This window comes from Empidonax traillii, unplaced genomic scaffold (genome assembly GCF_003031625.1).
Source record: "Empidonax traillii isolate 1590-97213 ecotype Southwest subspecies unplaced genomic scaffold, ASM303162v1 scaffold208:size1045274, whole genome shotgun sequence".
Taxonomy (NCBI): Eukaryota; Metazoa; Chordata; class Aves; order Passeriformes; family Tyrannidae; genus Empidonax; species Empidonax traillii.
In genome coordinates this window covers 166,789-184,174 of record NW_020955401.1, presented here as the reverse complement: position 1 = coordinate 184,174, position 17,386 = coordinate 166,789, and the positions used below count along the sequence as shown (strand labels likewise).

General features: G+C 44.5%; 1 protein-coding gene and 1 long non-coding RNA gene across 2 annotated transcripts in view; both read right to left on the bottom strand.

Moving 5' to 3' along the window:
- The window catches only part of LOC114059198 (nipped-B-like protein), a 170,383-nt gene that overhangs the window by 104,429 nt on the left and 48,568 nt on the right, over positions 1 to 17,386 (bottom strand). The window contains exon 8 of the mRNA XM_027887383.1: positions 17,092 to 17,185. Within this exon, the coding sequence (XP_027743184.1) occupies positions 17,092 to 17,185 (94 nt within the window). The remainder of the gene's footprint in view (positions 1 to 17,091; positions 17,186 to 17,386) is intronic.
- LOC114059208 lies at positions 10,700 to 15,835 on the bottom strand. Its single transcript, XR_003571607.1, has 3 exons — positions 15,824 to 15,835; positions 11,500 to 11,508; positions 10,700 to 10,791 (listed from the first exon to the last, which is right to left on the bottom strand). It is a non-coding gene; the product is annotated as an uncharacterized LOC114059208 (long non-coding RNA).

Genomic DNA, 17,386 nt, shown 5'->3' with positions numbered 1-17,386 from the left:
GAAAAGGCCAGACCTCTAGAGGATTCACTGGAACTTTGGGAAGGGTCTTGGAAAGGCCAGTTTCTGGATGGCAAGGAGCATGGGTAAATTTCGGCAAACTGGTAGGGCGTGTGACACCTCCCATTGTTTGGGACTTCACGCCAGAACAAGTGTCTAATCCTGACGAGATGGCACGTTGTTTAGTTGAAGAGTGTCTTTCATACGATGATCCAAATACGCAGCTCCTTGCTTTATGCTGGGGTCTAGTGACAGCTTATGGAGCTGCCATAGATCACTATCAAAAGCCTAGGGCAGAGGCAAAAAGTCAAACTATGTCGCCTGAAACAAATGATGCCCCTATTGAGTCTACAGACGTCGGGATACAGACTCAACCTGAAATCAGCACCATCTCTGTTGAACTGACTGAGTGTGGAACACAAACTCAACCCGAAATCAGCACCATCTCTGTTAAACTGACTGAGTGTGAAACACAAACTCAATCCGAAATCAGCACCATCTCTGTTGAACTGACTGAGTGTGGAACACAAACTCAACCCGAAATCAGCACCATCTCTGTTAAGCTGACTGAACATGGAACACAAACTCAACCCGAAGTCAGTGCCGTCTCTGTTAAGCTGACTGAGTGTGGAACACAAACTCAACCTGAAGTTAGTGCTGTCTCCGTTAATTCAGCTGAGCATGGAACACAGACCCAACTTGAAGTTAGCACAACTTCTGCTAAATCCGTTGAAACTGGAGTCCAGACCGTAGATCTCGTGGACACTGGAACTCAAACTACAACATCTAATGTTAAGACTACAACAGAGATGAAAACCCAAACTACCAACCCGAGAATCACTATTGCTCCCCTAACTAAGAAGAAGATATGGATAAGGGATAGTGCAGAAGCTACAGGCATAGTTCCACGATTAAGGCATATAAAAAGAGAAGAAGAAGAGGAAGAAGAAGAAGAAGAAGAAGAAAAAAAAGAAGAAGAAGGAGCAAAAGGACTTGCCAGCCCCATGGAACCTACCCCATCCAGCTATGTAGTAGTGAACGAATGGACGGCTGCAAAAGAGGAAGAAGCAGCAGCGAGAGAAGGAGCACGCCCAAAAGAATTAGGAGCGCGCCCAAAAGAAAAGAGAGCACACCTAATGGAAGAAGGGGCGGCAGCACAGATGGCCAATAAACCACCAAAAAAAAAGCTGACACCCAAATATTCTCTTCTTGACTTTCCAGCAGAGGATACAGAAAAACGTTTGAGACCTTCATCCCAAAATCTGAAGGACTACTCGCTACCTCCACCTCGAGGGCTTAGACAACAGAGCAAAAGTCTATCCCCGCTACATGCTCAGTCTCTGCCTCCACGTGAAAGAGGCAGAGAGAGAGAGAAAACGGTTCCAAGTAGAAGCATCAGAAAGGAAGTGGAAATGGTTCCACGTAGGAGAGACCCTTATTCCGGAACAGAAGTTGTGCGAACGAGTGAAATACTGCAAACAATGACCCCAGCAGAGCTCCGGGATCTACGACGGGATTACAGCCGCCGGCCTGGTGAACAAATTCTCACCTGGCTAGTAAAATGTTGGGATAATGGGGCCAAAAGCCACTTGTTAGAGGGTCATGAGGCACAGCAACTAGAATCCCTCGCTATAGACCGTGAAATAGAACAGGAAATCGCGAGAAAGACATACAATCTCAGTCTCTGACTCCGAATCCTCCATGGTGTGAGGGAAAAATATCCATTTAAAGAATATTTAATGAATTCGCCAAAGAAGTGGATGACTGCAGAAGAAGGCGTCCAATACCTAAGAGAATTAGCCATGCTGGAACTCATATATTGCAATTCAGATTATTATGACTGTTTGGAACCAGAGAAGATTGCCTGTACAGAGCCTATGTGAAGGCAAGTGATTAGAAGTGCCCCTGCATCGTACCTCAACTGTTTGATATCAATTTACAATCCAAAGACGGATGAACCAACTATGGACACCATGTGTTCATGGATAAGGACTATAGCCAAAAATTTAGAAAAGTCCTCTGATGCCCGACACCGACCTACCCATCCTAAGGAAGCACTGGAGAAGCCCTATGAATATTTCGGATATGAAGACGACTATAGGAACAGAGATGATAGAGTTTACATAGATTATAGAGACTACGGAGGCAGACCAATAAAGTGGTTTCGACCACGATTTCGACCTCAATCTTGATCCCGACCTCGTTCACAGTCTCCTTTCCTAGCACGCAGAAGGAGAGGATACCCCAGACGGAAATCACACAACCAACTGTGGTCCTATCTGCGTAGTAAGGGAAAAAACATGAAGAAGTGGGATAGTGCACCCACTTCCAAACTTGAGGACAGAGTAAGAGAATTACAACAAAAGGAAAACAACAAAAAAGTTGTCTATGTAGTTGATGCAGATGCCCTGCAATCCCTGAAACACAAAAAGATGGAGGTCCGCTTTGACAGTAACAAGAAAACTTCTAAGAAGGCAAAGTCAAAGTCGGACGATGAATACTCTGATCAAGACCAATAGAAGGGCCCTGCCTTCTGCCAGGAGAAAGATAGAGACCAGGAAGATAATAGGGTTTACTGGGCTGTGTGGGTTCGATGGCCTGGCACATCGGATCCTCAGAAATACCAGGCTTTAGTGAATACTGGTGCCCAGTATACTTTAATGCCATCGGAGCATAAGAGTGTGGAGGCTGTTTCTATTTCTAGAGTGACCGGAGGGTCTCAAGAATTGTCAGTGATAGAGGCCGATATGAGCTTGACAGGAAACCAATGACAAAAGCATTCCATTGTGACAGGGCCAAAAGCCCCTTGCATTCTTAGTATGGACTACCTAAAAAAAGGATACTTCAAAGACCCGAAGAGGTACCGATGGGCTTTCGGTGTAGCCACGGTGATTGAAGAGAAGTCCAAGCAATTGTCTGCCCTATCTGGCCTCTCAGAAGACCCTTCCGTTGTGGAACTACTCCGAGTCAAAGATCAACAAGTGCCTATAGCCACTGCAACTGTACACAGGCAACAGTATAGGACAAACCGAAGTGCTGTGATCCCCATTCACAAAATGATCAGGAAGTTAGAAAGCCAAAGGGTAGTCAGCAAAACACACTCACCCTTCAACAGCCCTATCTGGCCTGTACATAAATCTGATGGAAAATGAAGACTGACAGTAGACTATCGTGACTTGAATGAAGTCACGCCACCATTGAGTGCTGCTGTACCAGACATGTTGGAGCTCCAGTACGAGCTGGAATCCAAGACAGCGAAGTGGTACGCCACTATTGATATTGCTAATGCGTTTTTCTCCATTCCCTTGACAGCAGAGTGCAGGCCACAGTTTGCTTTCACCTGGAGGGGTGTGCAGTACACCTGGAATCAACTGCCCCAGGAGTGGAAGCACAGTCCAACCATTTACCATAGACTGATCCAGGCCACCCTAGAGAAGGGTAAGGCCCCAGAACACCTGCAGTACATCAATGACATCATCGTATAGAGGAACACAGTAGAAGAAGTTTTTGAAAAAAGACAAAAGATCATCCAAATTCTCCTTAAGGCTGGTTTTGCCATCAAGAAAAATAAAGTCAAAGGACCTGCCAGAGAAATTCAGTTCCTAGGGGTGAAATGGTAAGATAGACGTCGTCAGATTCCAACAAACATCATCAATAAGATCGTAGCAATGGCTCCACCGACAAACAAAAAAGAAACCCAAACTTTTCTGGGAGCCATAGACTTCTGGAGGATGCACATTCCCGAGTACAGCCAAATTGTAAGCCCTCTTTACTTTGTGACCCGTAAAAAGAACAACTTCCAATGGGGTCCTGAACAACAACAGGCTTTCAAGCAAATCAAACAAGAAATTGCACATGCTGTGGCTCTTGGGCCAGTCAAGACAGGACCAGATATAAAGAATGTACTTTACTCTACAGCTGGAGATAAAGGTCCCTCCTGGAGCCTCTAGCAAAAAGTGCCTGGTGAGACGCGAGGGCGACCACTTAGTTTCTGGAGCCGAAACTACAAAGGTTCTGAGGCCAATTACACCCCTATGGAGAAGGAAATCTTAGCGGCATATGAAGGCATACGAGCAGCCTCAGAAGTGATCGGTACCGAAACACAGCTCTTCCTGGCACCCCGATTACCAGTACTGAACTAGATGTTCAAGGATAAGGTGCCCTCTACGCATCATGCCACCAATGCCACGTGGAGCAAGTGGATTGCTTTAATCACGCAACATGTCCGAATGAAAAACTCAAATCGCCCTGGAATTTTAAAAATTATAACCAATTGGCCTGAAAGTAGGAACTTCAGTCTAGCAAATGAAGAAGAAAAAGAACCAGTAAGTCGAACTGAAAAAACTCCACCATATAATCAACTGCCAAATGAAGAGACACGCTATACCCTTTTCACTGACGGTTCTTGCCGCATTGTAAGAAGGAGCCGGAAGTAGAAAGCAGCTGTGTGGAGTCCCACCCGAAGGGTGGCAGAAGCCACTAAAGGTAAAGGTGAATCGAGTCAGTTTGCAAAACTCAAAACTGTCCAATTGGTCCTAGACATTGCAGAAAGACAAGGATGGCCAAAACTCTACCTATACACCAATTCATAGATAATAGCCAATGCCCTATAGAGATGGTTAGACAAGTGGAAGAAAATGAATTGGAGACGTAGAAGAAAACCCATCTAGACTGCCGATTTGTGGCAAAACATCGCTGCCAAAGCAAAGAAACTGAATGTGAGAGTCCGTCATGTCGATGCCCATGTGCCCAAGGATCGAGCTAATAAAGAACATGCTCATAACAGACAAGCAAACTGCGCTGCACAAGTCGAGGTGTCACAAGTAGACCTAGACTGGCAGCAAAAGGAAGAATTATTCCTAGCTCGATGGGCCCATGATGCTTCAGGCCATCAGGGCTGAGATGCCACCTATAGATGGGCACGAAACCGAGGAGTAAATATAACCATGAACACTATTTCCCAGGTTATTCATGACTGTGAAACCTGTGCTGCCATTAAACAGGCCAAAAGGTTGAAACCCCTGTAGTATAGTGAACGCTGGGACAAGTATAAATACAAAGAAGCATGGCAAGTTGATTACACCACATTGCCACAAACCCGCCAAGGTAAACACTATGTGCTTACCATGATGGAAGCAACTCCTGGATGGTTAGAGACATATTCAGTACCACATGCAACAGCCCGAAATACCATTCTAAGTCTTAAAAAGCAGGTCCTGTGGAGACATGGCACTCCAGACCGAATTGAGTCAGACAACGGAACTCATTTCAAAAATAATCTGGTGGCCACTTGGGCACGGGAGCATGGTATTAAATGAGTATATCACATTCCATATCATGCACCCGCTGCTGGAAAAGTTGAAAAGTGTAATAGACTGTTAAAAACAACTCTAAAAGCACTAAGTGATAGTACTTTCAAGAACTGAAACAAGCACTTAGCCAAGGCCACCTAGCTGATTAACACTAGAGGCTCTGTCAATCGAGCTAGTCCTGCCCAAGCAAAATCCCTCCACACTATAAATAGAAACAAAGTTCCAGTAATCCATCTAAGAAATATGTTAGGAAAAACTGTTTGGATTACTCCTTCCTCAGGCCAAGACAAACCCATTCATAAGATTGTTTTCGCTCAAAAACCCGAAAATACCTGGTGGATAATGAAAAAAAATGAAGAAATCCACTGCGTGCCCCAAGAAAATTTAACCTTGAGGAAAAACTAATCATGTGCTTTGAGTTGTGTTTTACAAAAAACCAGTCACCAAATGAGAAAGGCCTGAACAATTGATGCCAGTATCCAGTAATAGACCAGCCCAGACCAGAAGAGAAACCCTGAAAACCAGAACTGTGATTGTGACCTAAAGACCAAGAATAAAAACCAAACCAATCCTGATGCTGACACTGATTCTTCTACAAGAAAATAAATGCTCTGAAGAATAAACAAGGACTATATACAAATATGTATATGTGTATATATGCACAGAATATAAATGAACGCGAAATATAAGTTTTACGTAAAAATAGTATGAAATAAAGAGTGGAGAATGTGATGGTTTTAGTCTAGGCCTTCCTTGGTGACCAGTTTATAACCAAGGAAGGAGCCAAGTACCCAGTATTCCATACAATTTTTACGTAAACCAGAGTATAAATAAGTCGGAGATTAGAGACCTCGCTCTCTTCTCTTCCGGCGAGGTTTGGGAACAGTGGGTCTCTGCGTTGGTCTCGCTTATCTAAGGCTGAGGCCTGCAGAGTCCACTGTCCTGCCACGTGGAGGTTTAGAAAGTGCTGGCTGTGACTGCCGATCCTGCTATTCTAAGGGACGTGGTGAGATCTGTTTTGTTAGTTATTAGTATAGTTTGATCTAGTATACCTATTCGGTGTCCCTTTTGTTCCCTTTCGTCCCCTTTTTTCCCCTTTCCCTGTCCCTTCGGGAGGTGGACCCCCTTTTACTGTGTATATAGCATCTTAACTGTACATAATTGAAATTTACGAAAATATAGATATATTTTTATATAAGCAGCTTGACTGTGGGTTCTTTAATTTTTATAATTTCTTTCTCCTTTAACCTAAGGGAAAAAAGAAGGGAGAGAAAGGGAGCTACTGTCCTAACTTTCGGACATTTGGCAAAAAGCCAAGTCCAAACCGTCACAACTAGGTTTGAAGGGGAAAGGGATTGAAACCAAGATCTCCAGAGACAAGCCTAAGAGTGGAAAACCAGAGTTAGAAGTGATATCAGCAGCCCAGTTGGAAGCCATGGTGCAGCAAGAAAGTTATGATGTAGTTGCCATCACAGAAACGTGGTGGGATGACTCACATGACTGGAGTACTGCCATGGATGGTTACAAGCTCTTCAGAAGGGACAGGCAAGGTGGGAGAGGTGGAGGGGTGGCTCTGTATGTTAGAGAGTCTCTTGACTCTGTAGAACTTGAAGTCAGTAACAATAAGGCTGAAAGCCTATGGATCAGAATTAAGGGGAAAGCCAACAAGGCGGACATTCCGGTGGGAGTCTTTTATAGATCATCCAACCAGGATGATGAATTATTCTTCAAACAACTGGCAGATGTCTCAAAATTGCCAACCCTTGTTCTCGTTGGTGACTTTAACCTCCTGGATGTCTGCTGGGAACTCCACACAGTGGAGAAGAGGCAGTCTAGGAGATTCCTAGAGTGTATAGAGGATAATTTCCTGCTCCAGCTGGTAAATGAGCCTACCAGAGATGGGGCCCCACTAGACCTACTGTTACCAAAGAGAGAGGGGTTGGTAGGAGATGTAGTGGTTGGAGGCCATCTGGGGCACAGTGACCATGAAATAATAAGAGTTTTCAATACTCAGGGATACAAGAAGGGTCATCAAAAACCCTCTACACTGGACTTCAGGAGGGCAGATTTTGGCTTACTCAGAAGACTGGTTCAGATTGTACCCTGGGAAACAGCCCTTGAAAACAAAGGGGTCCAGGAGGGATGGAAATGTTTCAAGAAGCAAGTCTTGAACACACAGGAGCAGAAAAACCTCCATTCTTTGTTGGACATGGGGAGGAACATAGTCACCAAAGATGAGGAAAATGCTGAGGTACTTAACACCTTCTTTGCATTAATTTTCAGCAGTGAGACAGGTTGTCCTCAGGACACCTGGCTTCTGGAACTGGTAGAAAGAGACACGAAGCCGAATAGCCCTTCTGTAATCCATGAGGGACAGTTTGTGACCTTGTCATTGTTTTGCTGGTTCTTAGAAACAAAGCAGCAATTTTTCCCTTCCCCCTGCCCACTGCGTGGAGGAAATGTTTAAATGGGCAGTTAAGGAACACAAAAGAAGCTGCTGGTAAGGCCACATTTCTAGTTAATGGCCCTCAGAATCTTGCTTTTGGGGAAGGGGGAGGAGTTCCTTTTTATTTTTTTTTTTTTTCCCCTCTCGTCTCCTGAGAAATGGGGGAGAGGAGTTCAGGTGGCTGTTAAAGCTGGAACAAGATCAGAGTAAGAGCTCAGAGTAAGAGCTCGGAGTGGGTTTTGTTTTCAGTCTGGCTGTCAGCTGTGGATTCTGCTTGGATTTTCATTGGATAGGAACTGTTTTGGGAGGTTTTTCCCCTTCCCCATTCCCGTTTGTTTCTTTCTTAGCAGTGGTTCTTGTGCACATCAAAGGGAGAGGGAAAAACTATACCGCACGATTTGGTCAGCAGGACAGAATGAGTTTTTCCCATTGGGGAGGACTTTTTTTGTTGTTTCTCTCCCTTCTCTCTCTCCCCTTTCCCAGTGTGGGGGGGAGGGAAACCCATATTCGGTTTCTCCAACACACCCTGAAGTGTCTTCCCCCACATAGCAACAACCAGTTATCCCACAGTGCCCTCTGCCGACCAGCATGCAACACTGCATGCTCTGCATCTCCAGTGATCCAACACACCCCCTGTTGATTGTGGTCAGAATTGCACCAAAGGGCACAAACTGAACTATTTAGCTTTTTTTTCCTGTGCTTGTTTATTGGTTTGCTTTAAAGAAGATTATTTGTGTGTATAGGAGTATTGTTTGTTTGTCTTACTTGTTTTCTTTTGTTGTTTCTGTCAATACACATATATCTTTTAATAAAGGGCTGTTATTTTTCCTTTTTCCACATTTTTTTTCTCTTCAATCGGAGCCCCTTAATTTCGGATTTACAATTGCTTAGAGGGAGGAGTTTGGGTCTTCCTCATAATTCATCCTCAGCAAAACACCTGTGTCTCATTTAAACTGAGACAGACCTGTTGACCCACTTGGATCCTCAGAAGTCCATGGGACCAGATGAGATCCATCCTAGGGTGATGAGAGCTGGCGGAAGAGCTCACCAAGCTGCTCTCCATCATCTACCAACAGTCCCGACTCTCTGGGGAGGTCCCAGATGATTGGAAGTTGGCGAATGTCACGCCAATCCACAAAAAGGGCTGCAAGGAGGACCTGGGAAACTACAGGCCTGTCAGCCTGACCTCAGTGCCTGGCACAGTCATGGAGCAGATCATCCTAAATGCAAGCACACAACACCTGGATGGACAAGGGATCAGATTCAGCCAGCACGGGTTCTGTCTGACCAACCTGATCTGTTATGATCAGGTGACCTGCCTGGTGGATGAGGGGAAGACTGTGGATGTAGTCTATCCAGACTTCAGGAAAGTCTTTGACATGGTCTCCCATAGCATTCTCCTGAAAAAGCTTGCAGCCCACAACTGCGCTCTATGCTGGGTTAAGACCTGGCTGGAGGGCCAGGCCCAGAGAGTGGTGGTGAACGGTGCTGCATCCAGTTGGTGACCAGTCACTAGTGGTGTCCCCCAGGGATCAGTGTTGGGCCCAGTTCTATTTAATATCTTTATCGGTGATCTGGATGAAGGGATTGATAGTACCATTAGCAAATTTGCAAATGACACCATGTTGGGGGGAGTGTTGATCAGTTGGAAGGCAGGAGGGCTCTTCAGACAGACCTGGACAAGCTGGAGAGATGGTCTGATTCCAGCAGGATGATGTTCAACAAGGCCAAGTGCCAGGTCCTGCACTTTGGCCACAACAACCCCCTGCAGCGCTACAGACTGGGCACAGAGTGGTTGGGGAGCAGCCAGGCAGAAAGGGATCTGGGAGTTTGGATTGACAGGAGGCTGAACATGAGTCAGCAGTGTGCCCAGGTGGCCAAGAAGGCCAATGGTATCCTGGTCTGTATCAGAAACAGTGTGGTCAGCAGTACCAGGGAAGTGATTTTTCCCCTGTACTCAGCACTGGTGAGGCCACACATGGAGTATTGTGTCCAGTTCTGGGCCCCTCAGTTCAGGAAGGCTGACGTCCACCCAACAGGTCTCTTCTCACAGGCAACCAGTAGTAGGACAAAAGGGCATGGTCTTAAGTTCTGCCAGGGGAGGTTTAGGTGGAATATTAGGAAAAAGTTTTTTACAGAGAGGGTAATTAGACATTGGAATGGGTTGCCAAGAGAGGTGGTGGATTCACCGTCCCTGGAGATTATTAAGATGAGACTGGATGTGGCACTTACTGCGATGGTCTAGTAACCACGGGCGTTGAATCAAGGGTTGGACTTGATGATCTAAGAGGTCTTTTTCAATCTGATCGATTCTATGATTCTTCCCTTGCCCAGTGATGGAGTCACTCCATCATAGAAGGCTACTGGGTTGGTCAGGCAGAACTTGCCCTTGGTGAAGTCATGCTGGTTGTCCCAAATCTACTCCCTTTCCTCCATGTGCCTTAGCAGAGTTTCTAGGAAGATCTGTTCCATGATCTTCCCAGGAACAGAGGTAAGGCTTACAGGGTGGTAGTTCCCAGGGTCCTCCTTTCTACCCTTTTTAAAGGTGGATGAAATGTTTCAGTTTTTCCAGTCACCTGGGACTTCCCCTGACTGCCATGACTTTTCAGATATCATGGAGTGGCTTGGCAACTCCATCAACCAGTTCCCTCAGGACTCTGGGATGTTTCTCATCAGGTCTCATAGACTGATGTACATTCAGGTTCCTCATGTGGTCACAAGCCTGATCTTCACTTACAGTGGGAAGGACTGTGCTTCCCCAGTCCCTGTCCTGCTGTCCATCCACTCAAGAGGTGTGGGAAGAGAGGTTGCCATTGAATACTAAAACAGCATTGTTTATTGGGGAGTGTGAGGGGGATAATTTCTTCTGTGACCTTCCTTTTCTGACTGAAATACCTGTAGAAGCCCTTCCTGTTATTCTTTGTGTTCCTTGCCAGCTTATGCTTCAGCTTCCCCTTGGCCTTCCTGACCCCATGCCTACACAACCAATCTTCATCTCTATATTCTTCCCAGGTTACCTGTCCTAGTTTCCACTGCCTCTGCATTTCTTTCCTGCCCTTTAGTTTGACCAGCAGATCTTTACTCAGCCGTGCTGGTCTCTTGCCTTCCTTGCCTGATTTCTTGCTCCTGGGGATCACTTGCACTTTATGGAAGACTTTCTTAAAGATCTGCCAGCTCTGTTCTGTTCCCTTCTCCCTGAGGGCAGTTTCCCAGGAGGTCCTACTGACTAACTCCTAGAAGAGTTAGAAGATTGCTTTCCTAAAGTTCATGGTCCTAACTTTACTATTCCTCTCCATAACTTTACCAGTCACTGAAGTGAGACTGACAGGCCTGTAGTTTCCAAGGTCATCTTTCTTGCCCTTCTTGAAAATTTGGACAGCATTTGCCAGCTTCCAGTCAGCTGGGACCTCTCCAGATTCCCAAGACCATTCAAAAAATCATTGAGAGAGGTCTCACAATAACATCAGCAGCTCTTTGAGTATTCTTGGATGATTCCCATCAGGTCCCATAGACTTATGGGGATTCAGATGGATCAGCAGATCCCGCACAACTTCAGGGTCACCTGGGAGTCGATCATTCTTGCAGTCATGGTCCTCCAGCTCAGGGTACTGAGGCACCCTTAGCCTGTCATCAGTGTTGAAGACAGAGGCAAAGAATGAGTTAAACACCTCTGCCTTGTCTCTGTCCCTGTTTGTGAGGTGACCATCCTCATCCTGGAATGGGTCAATGTTATTTTTGCACTACCTTTTGCTACTGACATATTAAAAAACTCTTTTTATTGTCCTCCACAATACTGCCCAGCTTCAAGTCCAATTGAGCTTTGACAGCACAAATTTCCTCCCTACAGTGACAAGTAGCATCTCTTTATTCTTCCCATGTCACCTGACCTTGCTTCCACTGGCCATACACTTTCTTTTTTTGCCTTAGCTCCAGAAGAAGATCCCTGTTCAGCCAAGCTGGTCTTCTGCCTTGCCTGCTTGACTTCTGACATTTAGGAAGTGCTGCTCCTGTGCTCTTAGGAGGTGGTGCTTAAAAAGTGACCAGCACTGATGGGCCCCAGTACCTTCAAAAGTTTTTTCCCAGGGGACCTCACTCACTAGTTCCCTGAGCAACCTAAAGTCTGCTCTCCTCATATCCAGGGTTGAAGTTTTGCTGGCACTTTTCATCCTGCCATCAGAGATTTTAAACTCAATCACTTTGCAGTCTCTGTGGTCAAGATGTCCTCCAATCCCCATTTCCTTCATGAGACCTTTTCTGTTAACAAGCAACAAATTAAGGAGGGCACCTTTCCTAGTTGGCTCCCTTATTACCTGTACCATGAAGTTATCACCCAGGTGTTTTAACAATCTTCTGGACCTGTTTGTGCCAGTTGTGTGATATTCCCACTTAACATCCGGCAAGTTGAAGTCCCCCATAAGGACAAGGGCAGTTGATTTGGAAGTGTCCCTTAGTTCCTCAAAGAATAATTTGTCGGTATCATCATCCTGGCTAGGAGGTCTATAGCAGACTCTCATGGTGACATCTGCATTATTTCTTTGTCCATTACTCCTTACCCAGAGGCTCTCAACTGTGCCATTGCCAACTGTGAGCTCCAGACATTCCAGTCCCTCCATTGCATACAATACCACACTCCCCCCACCTCACCTGCCCTTCCTATACCTCCTGAAGAGACTGTAATCATATCATGGCACACTAGTCTTGAAGTATTTCAAGGTTGTACAATCACAGTCTCCAAGTCTCCAGAAGTCCTTGTTACTTCTCTGTTAGAAGTACACAAAAGCAGCCTGTACCCATACCTTTAGTAATTGCCTCACATTTCTATGCTATAAAAGAAAGTTTAGATGTTATCCTTCTTGTGATTTTTCTCTGAACTGGTGTCTAGTGCCATTCTTTTTGTTTTCCCAAACAAAAAAATAATTATTTTGCTAATTTTCTTTATCAAAGTTTGCAACTTCTTAATCAGACTTTCAAGGACGAATGAGAGTAGCGAGAAAAAGCTCGGTGTAAATACTTGATGTTTGTTCATCAGTGGAAAATTTATCAGCATAACCAATTTCTTATAGTCCAAATTATAGGCCAAAACCTCACTGTCAAGGATCACATATTCTAAGTAGCACTGATTATCCACATCTCTTCAATACATTTCTAAAATGCAAGATTAGAGGAAGTAAATATCTGGCAAGATTCTTGCAGCATCAAGAACTGGTCCTTTTGATCAGGGTTCATTAATTTCTTTAAGAAGGCAAAATGGTAGCATCATTAGTAACTATTTCAGTTGTGTGCTTTATCAATGAGAAAAGTAAAGCTAACAGGTAAATCAAAAAGCTCCTCTTTCACTTTTTTTAGCCTCTCGAATGCTGAAATGTTACAATCTGAATTGTACAATCAGATTGTTTTCAGAAATATTCTGAAGAGGTATCCCTTCAAAATGAGTTCCTAGACAACCAATTGCAACAGTAGCAACTTTAAACAGAAAAATAACTCAAATATTCTTCTAGATGAGTGGTAATCATATATTTAAGTGGAAGTAGCTTAGATTCACAATGTTGTTTAACTGATAAGATCAACAAACATTGATTTTGTGTACTGAGATAGATAAAGAAAAACAACCACATTTAGTCTTTGTCATTTACACAAGTCTCACAACAAGTCCTTTAGCACAAGACTTTCTAAAATACTGATGCTGCTGGCATGCTATACAACTACTTCTCACTTGCATTTCAGCCACATTTCTTCTGTTTACCACAGTATATGCCTGCAGAAGATGAACCACAGAGATCATTTATCAGTCACAGGATCATAGGATAATTCAGTTACTGTCTGTAGTGGTTTTCTGTGGCTGGGTTTTAGTAGTGGGGGACTACAGGAGTGGTTTTTGTTAGAAGCTGCTAGAAGCTTCCCCTGTCCCGTGAAGCCAATGCCATCTGGCTCCAGGATGGACTTCCTGCCACTGGCCAAGGCCAAGCCAATCAGGAGTAATAGTAAAGCCTCTGTGACAACATATTTAAGAACAGAAGGTTGTTGCCCAGAAGAATTCCAGCCAGGGAAGAGCAGAGTGAGAACATGGGAACAAGGTAGACACCAAGGTCAGTGCAGAAGGAGGGGGAGGAGGTGCTCCAGGCACCAGAGCTGTGGCCCCTGCAGCCTGTGGTAAAGACCATGGTGAAGCAGGCTGGCTCCTTGCAGCCCATGGAGGACCATCAGGGTGCAGAGATCCACCTGCAGCCCATGGAGGAGCCCATGCTGGAGCAGGTGGATGCATGAAGGAGGCTGTGACCCTGTGGAGGCCCAACATGGAGCAGGGTCCTGCCAGAGACCTGCAGCCCGTGGAGAGGGAAGCCCACGGTGGAGCAGGTTTTCCCCGGGTAGGACTTGTGGCCCCTCTATGGGACCCATGTCGGTACAACTCATCTGTGCAGGACTGCACCCCATGGAGGAGTGACCCACGGGACAGCAGATTGGGAAGAACTGTTGCCTGAGGGATGGACTCACACTGGAGAGGTCCATCAAGGACTGTCTCCCATGGGAAGGAGCAGGGGAAGGACTCCTCTCCCTGAGCAGCGGCAGAAACATCAACTGACCATAACCCCCATTCCCCGCCTGCTGCACCTCTGGCAGGGAGGAGGGATAACATGGAAGGAAGGAGGGGTGGGGGGAAGGTGTTTTTAAGACTGTTTTATTTCTCGCTCTTTGGCTCTTATCCTGTTAGTAATAAATTTAAGTACTATCCCCACTGTGAGTCTGTTTTGCCTGTGAAGGTAATCAGTAACTGATCTCTCCCAGCTCTTATCTCAACTCATGAATCCTTAGCTGGTTTTTTTCCTCTCTCCTCTGCCCAGCTGCAGAGGGAGAGTGAGAGAGCAGCTTTAGTGGGTACCTGGTATCTGGCGAGGGTCAACCCACTACAGTGTCCTAGTTACAGGGACTGGGACCAGTTTATCACTAAGTATAACCAAAACTGTGTATTCGACACCCTATATGTCATTTCTTACAGATTGTTAATAAATGCATTGTTTCCAGCAGTTGCCCAGGGCACACCTGACATCTCAGGCTACAAGCTGGGTGTTAAAGAAACCCGTTGAGACAGGGGAATGTTCTTTTGTTTTCACACCAATAACTCCTCTCCAGAAAGGCATTAACACCTTCACACCCAGCCTGAGGGTGTGAATCATCTCTGCTAATGGGCCACCTAGGACAGGCATAATAGGCAGTTGCAACACCTAGACCGTCAAAGATTCCAAAATTATCTCATGACTTACAGAGTTAAATCACCCATTGTGAAACTCCCTGTCCTGGGGGAGGTACTGGGCATTCCCACCTGAATTTGAGCATATATAAACTTTGGGTTTTGGGACTTCTGGTACCACTCACTGGATTAGAAGGAGGACCAGAATTTCAACAGGACTGCCCCTGCCGCTCTTGACAGGACTGCGATTATTACTTCAACAGGACTGCGACCATCATCTGGACCAACAGGTTTTCCTTTCTTTTTACTTTGCACCCCAGGGGCCACGTGGTGCTCAGCACAGGGGCTAACAAACACCATTCTGTTCTTGTCCCAGGGTGCTGGGTTATACATCTGTCTTTGGAGGTTAAAACCAGTTTTCCCTGTATCATTGTATTGTAATCTTCTTAGTAAATTGTAACTCTGACTTGTAATCTTTTGAGTTGGGTTCATTTCTCCCACCAGTTTACTTTTAAACCAGCACACTAAGGAACTTCAAGAGGCTTTTAGTTGATCTTCATGCTCAAAGCAGGGTGAGCAAAACAATCTGTCCTGATTCTGGCTAGGACAGGGTTAATTTTTGCAGTAGCTGGGAGGGGGTATGGTCAGGACCTGGAAGTTATTCTATACCACCTCTTGTCATTGCCAGGGGTGGGGGAAAGGGGTTCCTTCCACTGGAGAGAGCAGGAGGAGGGAGCTGTCCAGTATTGTCTACTGTTGGATGGTTTCCGTGTGAATTTCTTTTCTTATACTCAGTCATTAGTATTGTTGCTGTTACTGTTAATTTTCTTATCTCATTGCTGTTTTCAGTAAATTGTTCTTATCTCAACACATGATCTTTACCTTTTGTGCTTCATATTGTCCTCTCCAGCCTGTTGCAGGGGGAGGAGAAGGGGAAAATGGGGGAGCAAGGGAGTGGTATGTGGTTTGGAGTCTCAGTGAGGGCACTGAATTGGGGAGTACCATTCCTAAACCACAACACCATGTTATGCAGGGCTTTATCCAGACTGGTCTTGAAAACCTCCAAGGATGAAAAATGCACAGATTCTCTGGGTTTTTCCAATGCTTGACTGTCCTGATAGTGAAAAAGGTTTTCCTTCTACCTAGTCAGAACCTCCCATTTCAGTATAAGTCCTTTGTCTCTCATCCTTCCTTCACAACTGTGGAAAGCCTGACTCAAGTCTTCCTGATAATCTCCTCATAGGTATGACGAGACTGCTTTAAGGTCTGTCTGTCCACTGTATGTCATCCTGTCTGTGTCTCTGTCATCATCATCCCTGTCCCCCCTCAAAGACTTGTCTTATCCCAGCTGCACAAGCCCAATACCCTCACCTTCTCTGGAATCTCCCCCATCTCCTCTTCTCCCTCTCCACCTAACCTTACCACCCATAAAGACCTAATTTTTTTTCAGGGCTAAAGACAAGAAAACACTGTTGCATCTTTTTACTATTGCCATGTAAATACATAAACACTGAAAGCCTAGATTAGTAAGAATATGTCCAAACCCCTATCTTACTAAATCTCATCTATCTCAGCCATTGCTTCTTTGGGATTATATTAAAAACAACAGTATGCATTACATATTTTAGCATAAAAATTATTTTCTCATCTGGCTGACAGTTTACACTATTCCTTCTCCACAGCTAAGGTTTTCAGGCTTCATTTATGCTATGTATATTGTGTTCATTGAACTACTTTTAATTTCAAATTCATAAAATTTGATGATTGCAATCAAGACAAGCATTGCATGTTAAAACACTTTTGAGTTGGTTAAGAGTTCAATTCTTGTAGTGCTGCCTTTAAATTTTTTCTTATGTAGAGCAACTGAAATAATTCTTATATTTTAATCCTTATATTGGAAAGGATTTAAAATTATTCTGTCCTCCATGAATTTGAGCTTTGTTTTGAAGTATGATTAGTCAATTTTTGAAACTTCAAAAATTTTCTTCTGAATCAGGGCTCAAAATAATTTTGTATCCATAACTTAATGACATACAATTTAGTACTATTGGAATACAGAACTCATGAGAATTAACAAAACATCTCTTTAAACTCTCTGGTTTTTGAAATTAGGAAAAAAAATACATTGATATACATGACTGCTAGATTACCTTTAAGGGTTCCATCACTTCCAGCTGGAGAGCAGACTGCCTGTGGTGACCTCAAGGAAAAAGATGCAGCATTCTTTACTGAAGGATCGCCATCCTAAAGTGACAATGATAAAAAAAGCCCCAAAAACATTAGGAACATGAACATTTGATAAAATAAAGACTGAAATTAGTACATATACTGATAAAATTGATTGTATGAAAAAGCATACAAAAATATTAGAAAAATAGTTATTTATATAAATATTTTTGTAATTTAGACTGCTATTAGACTACTATATAGGCAATATTCCAGAAA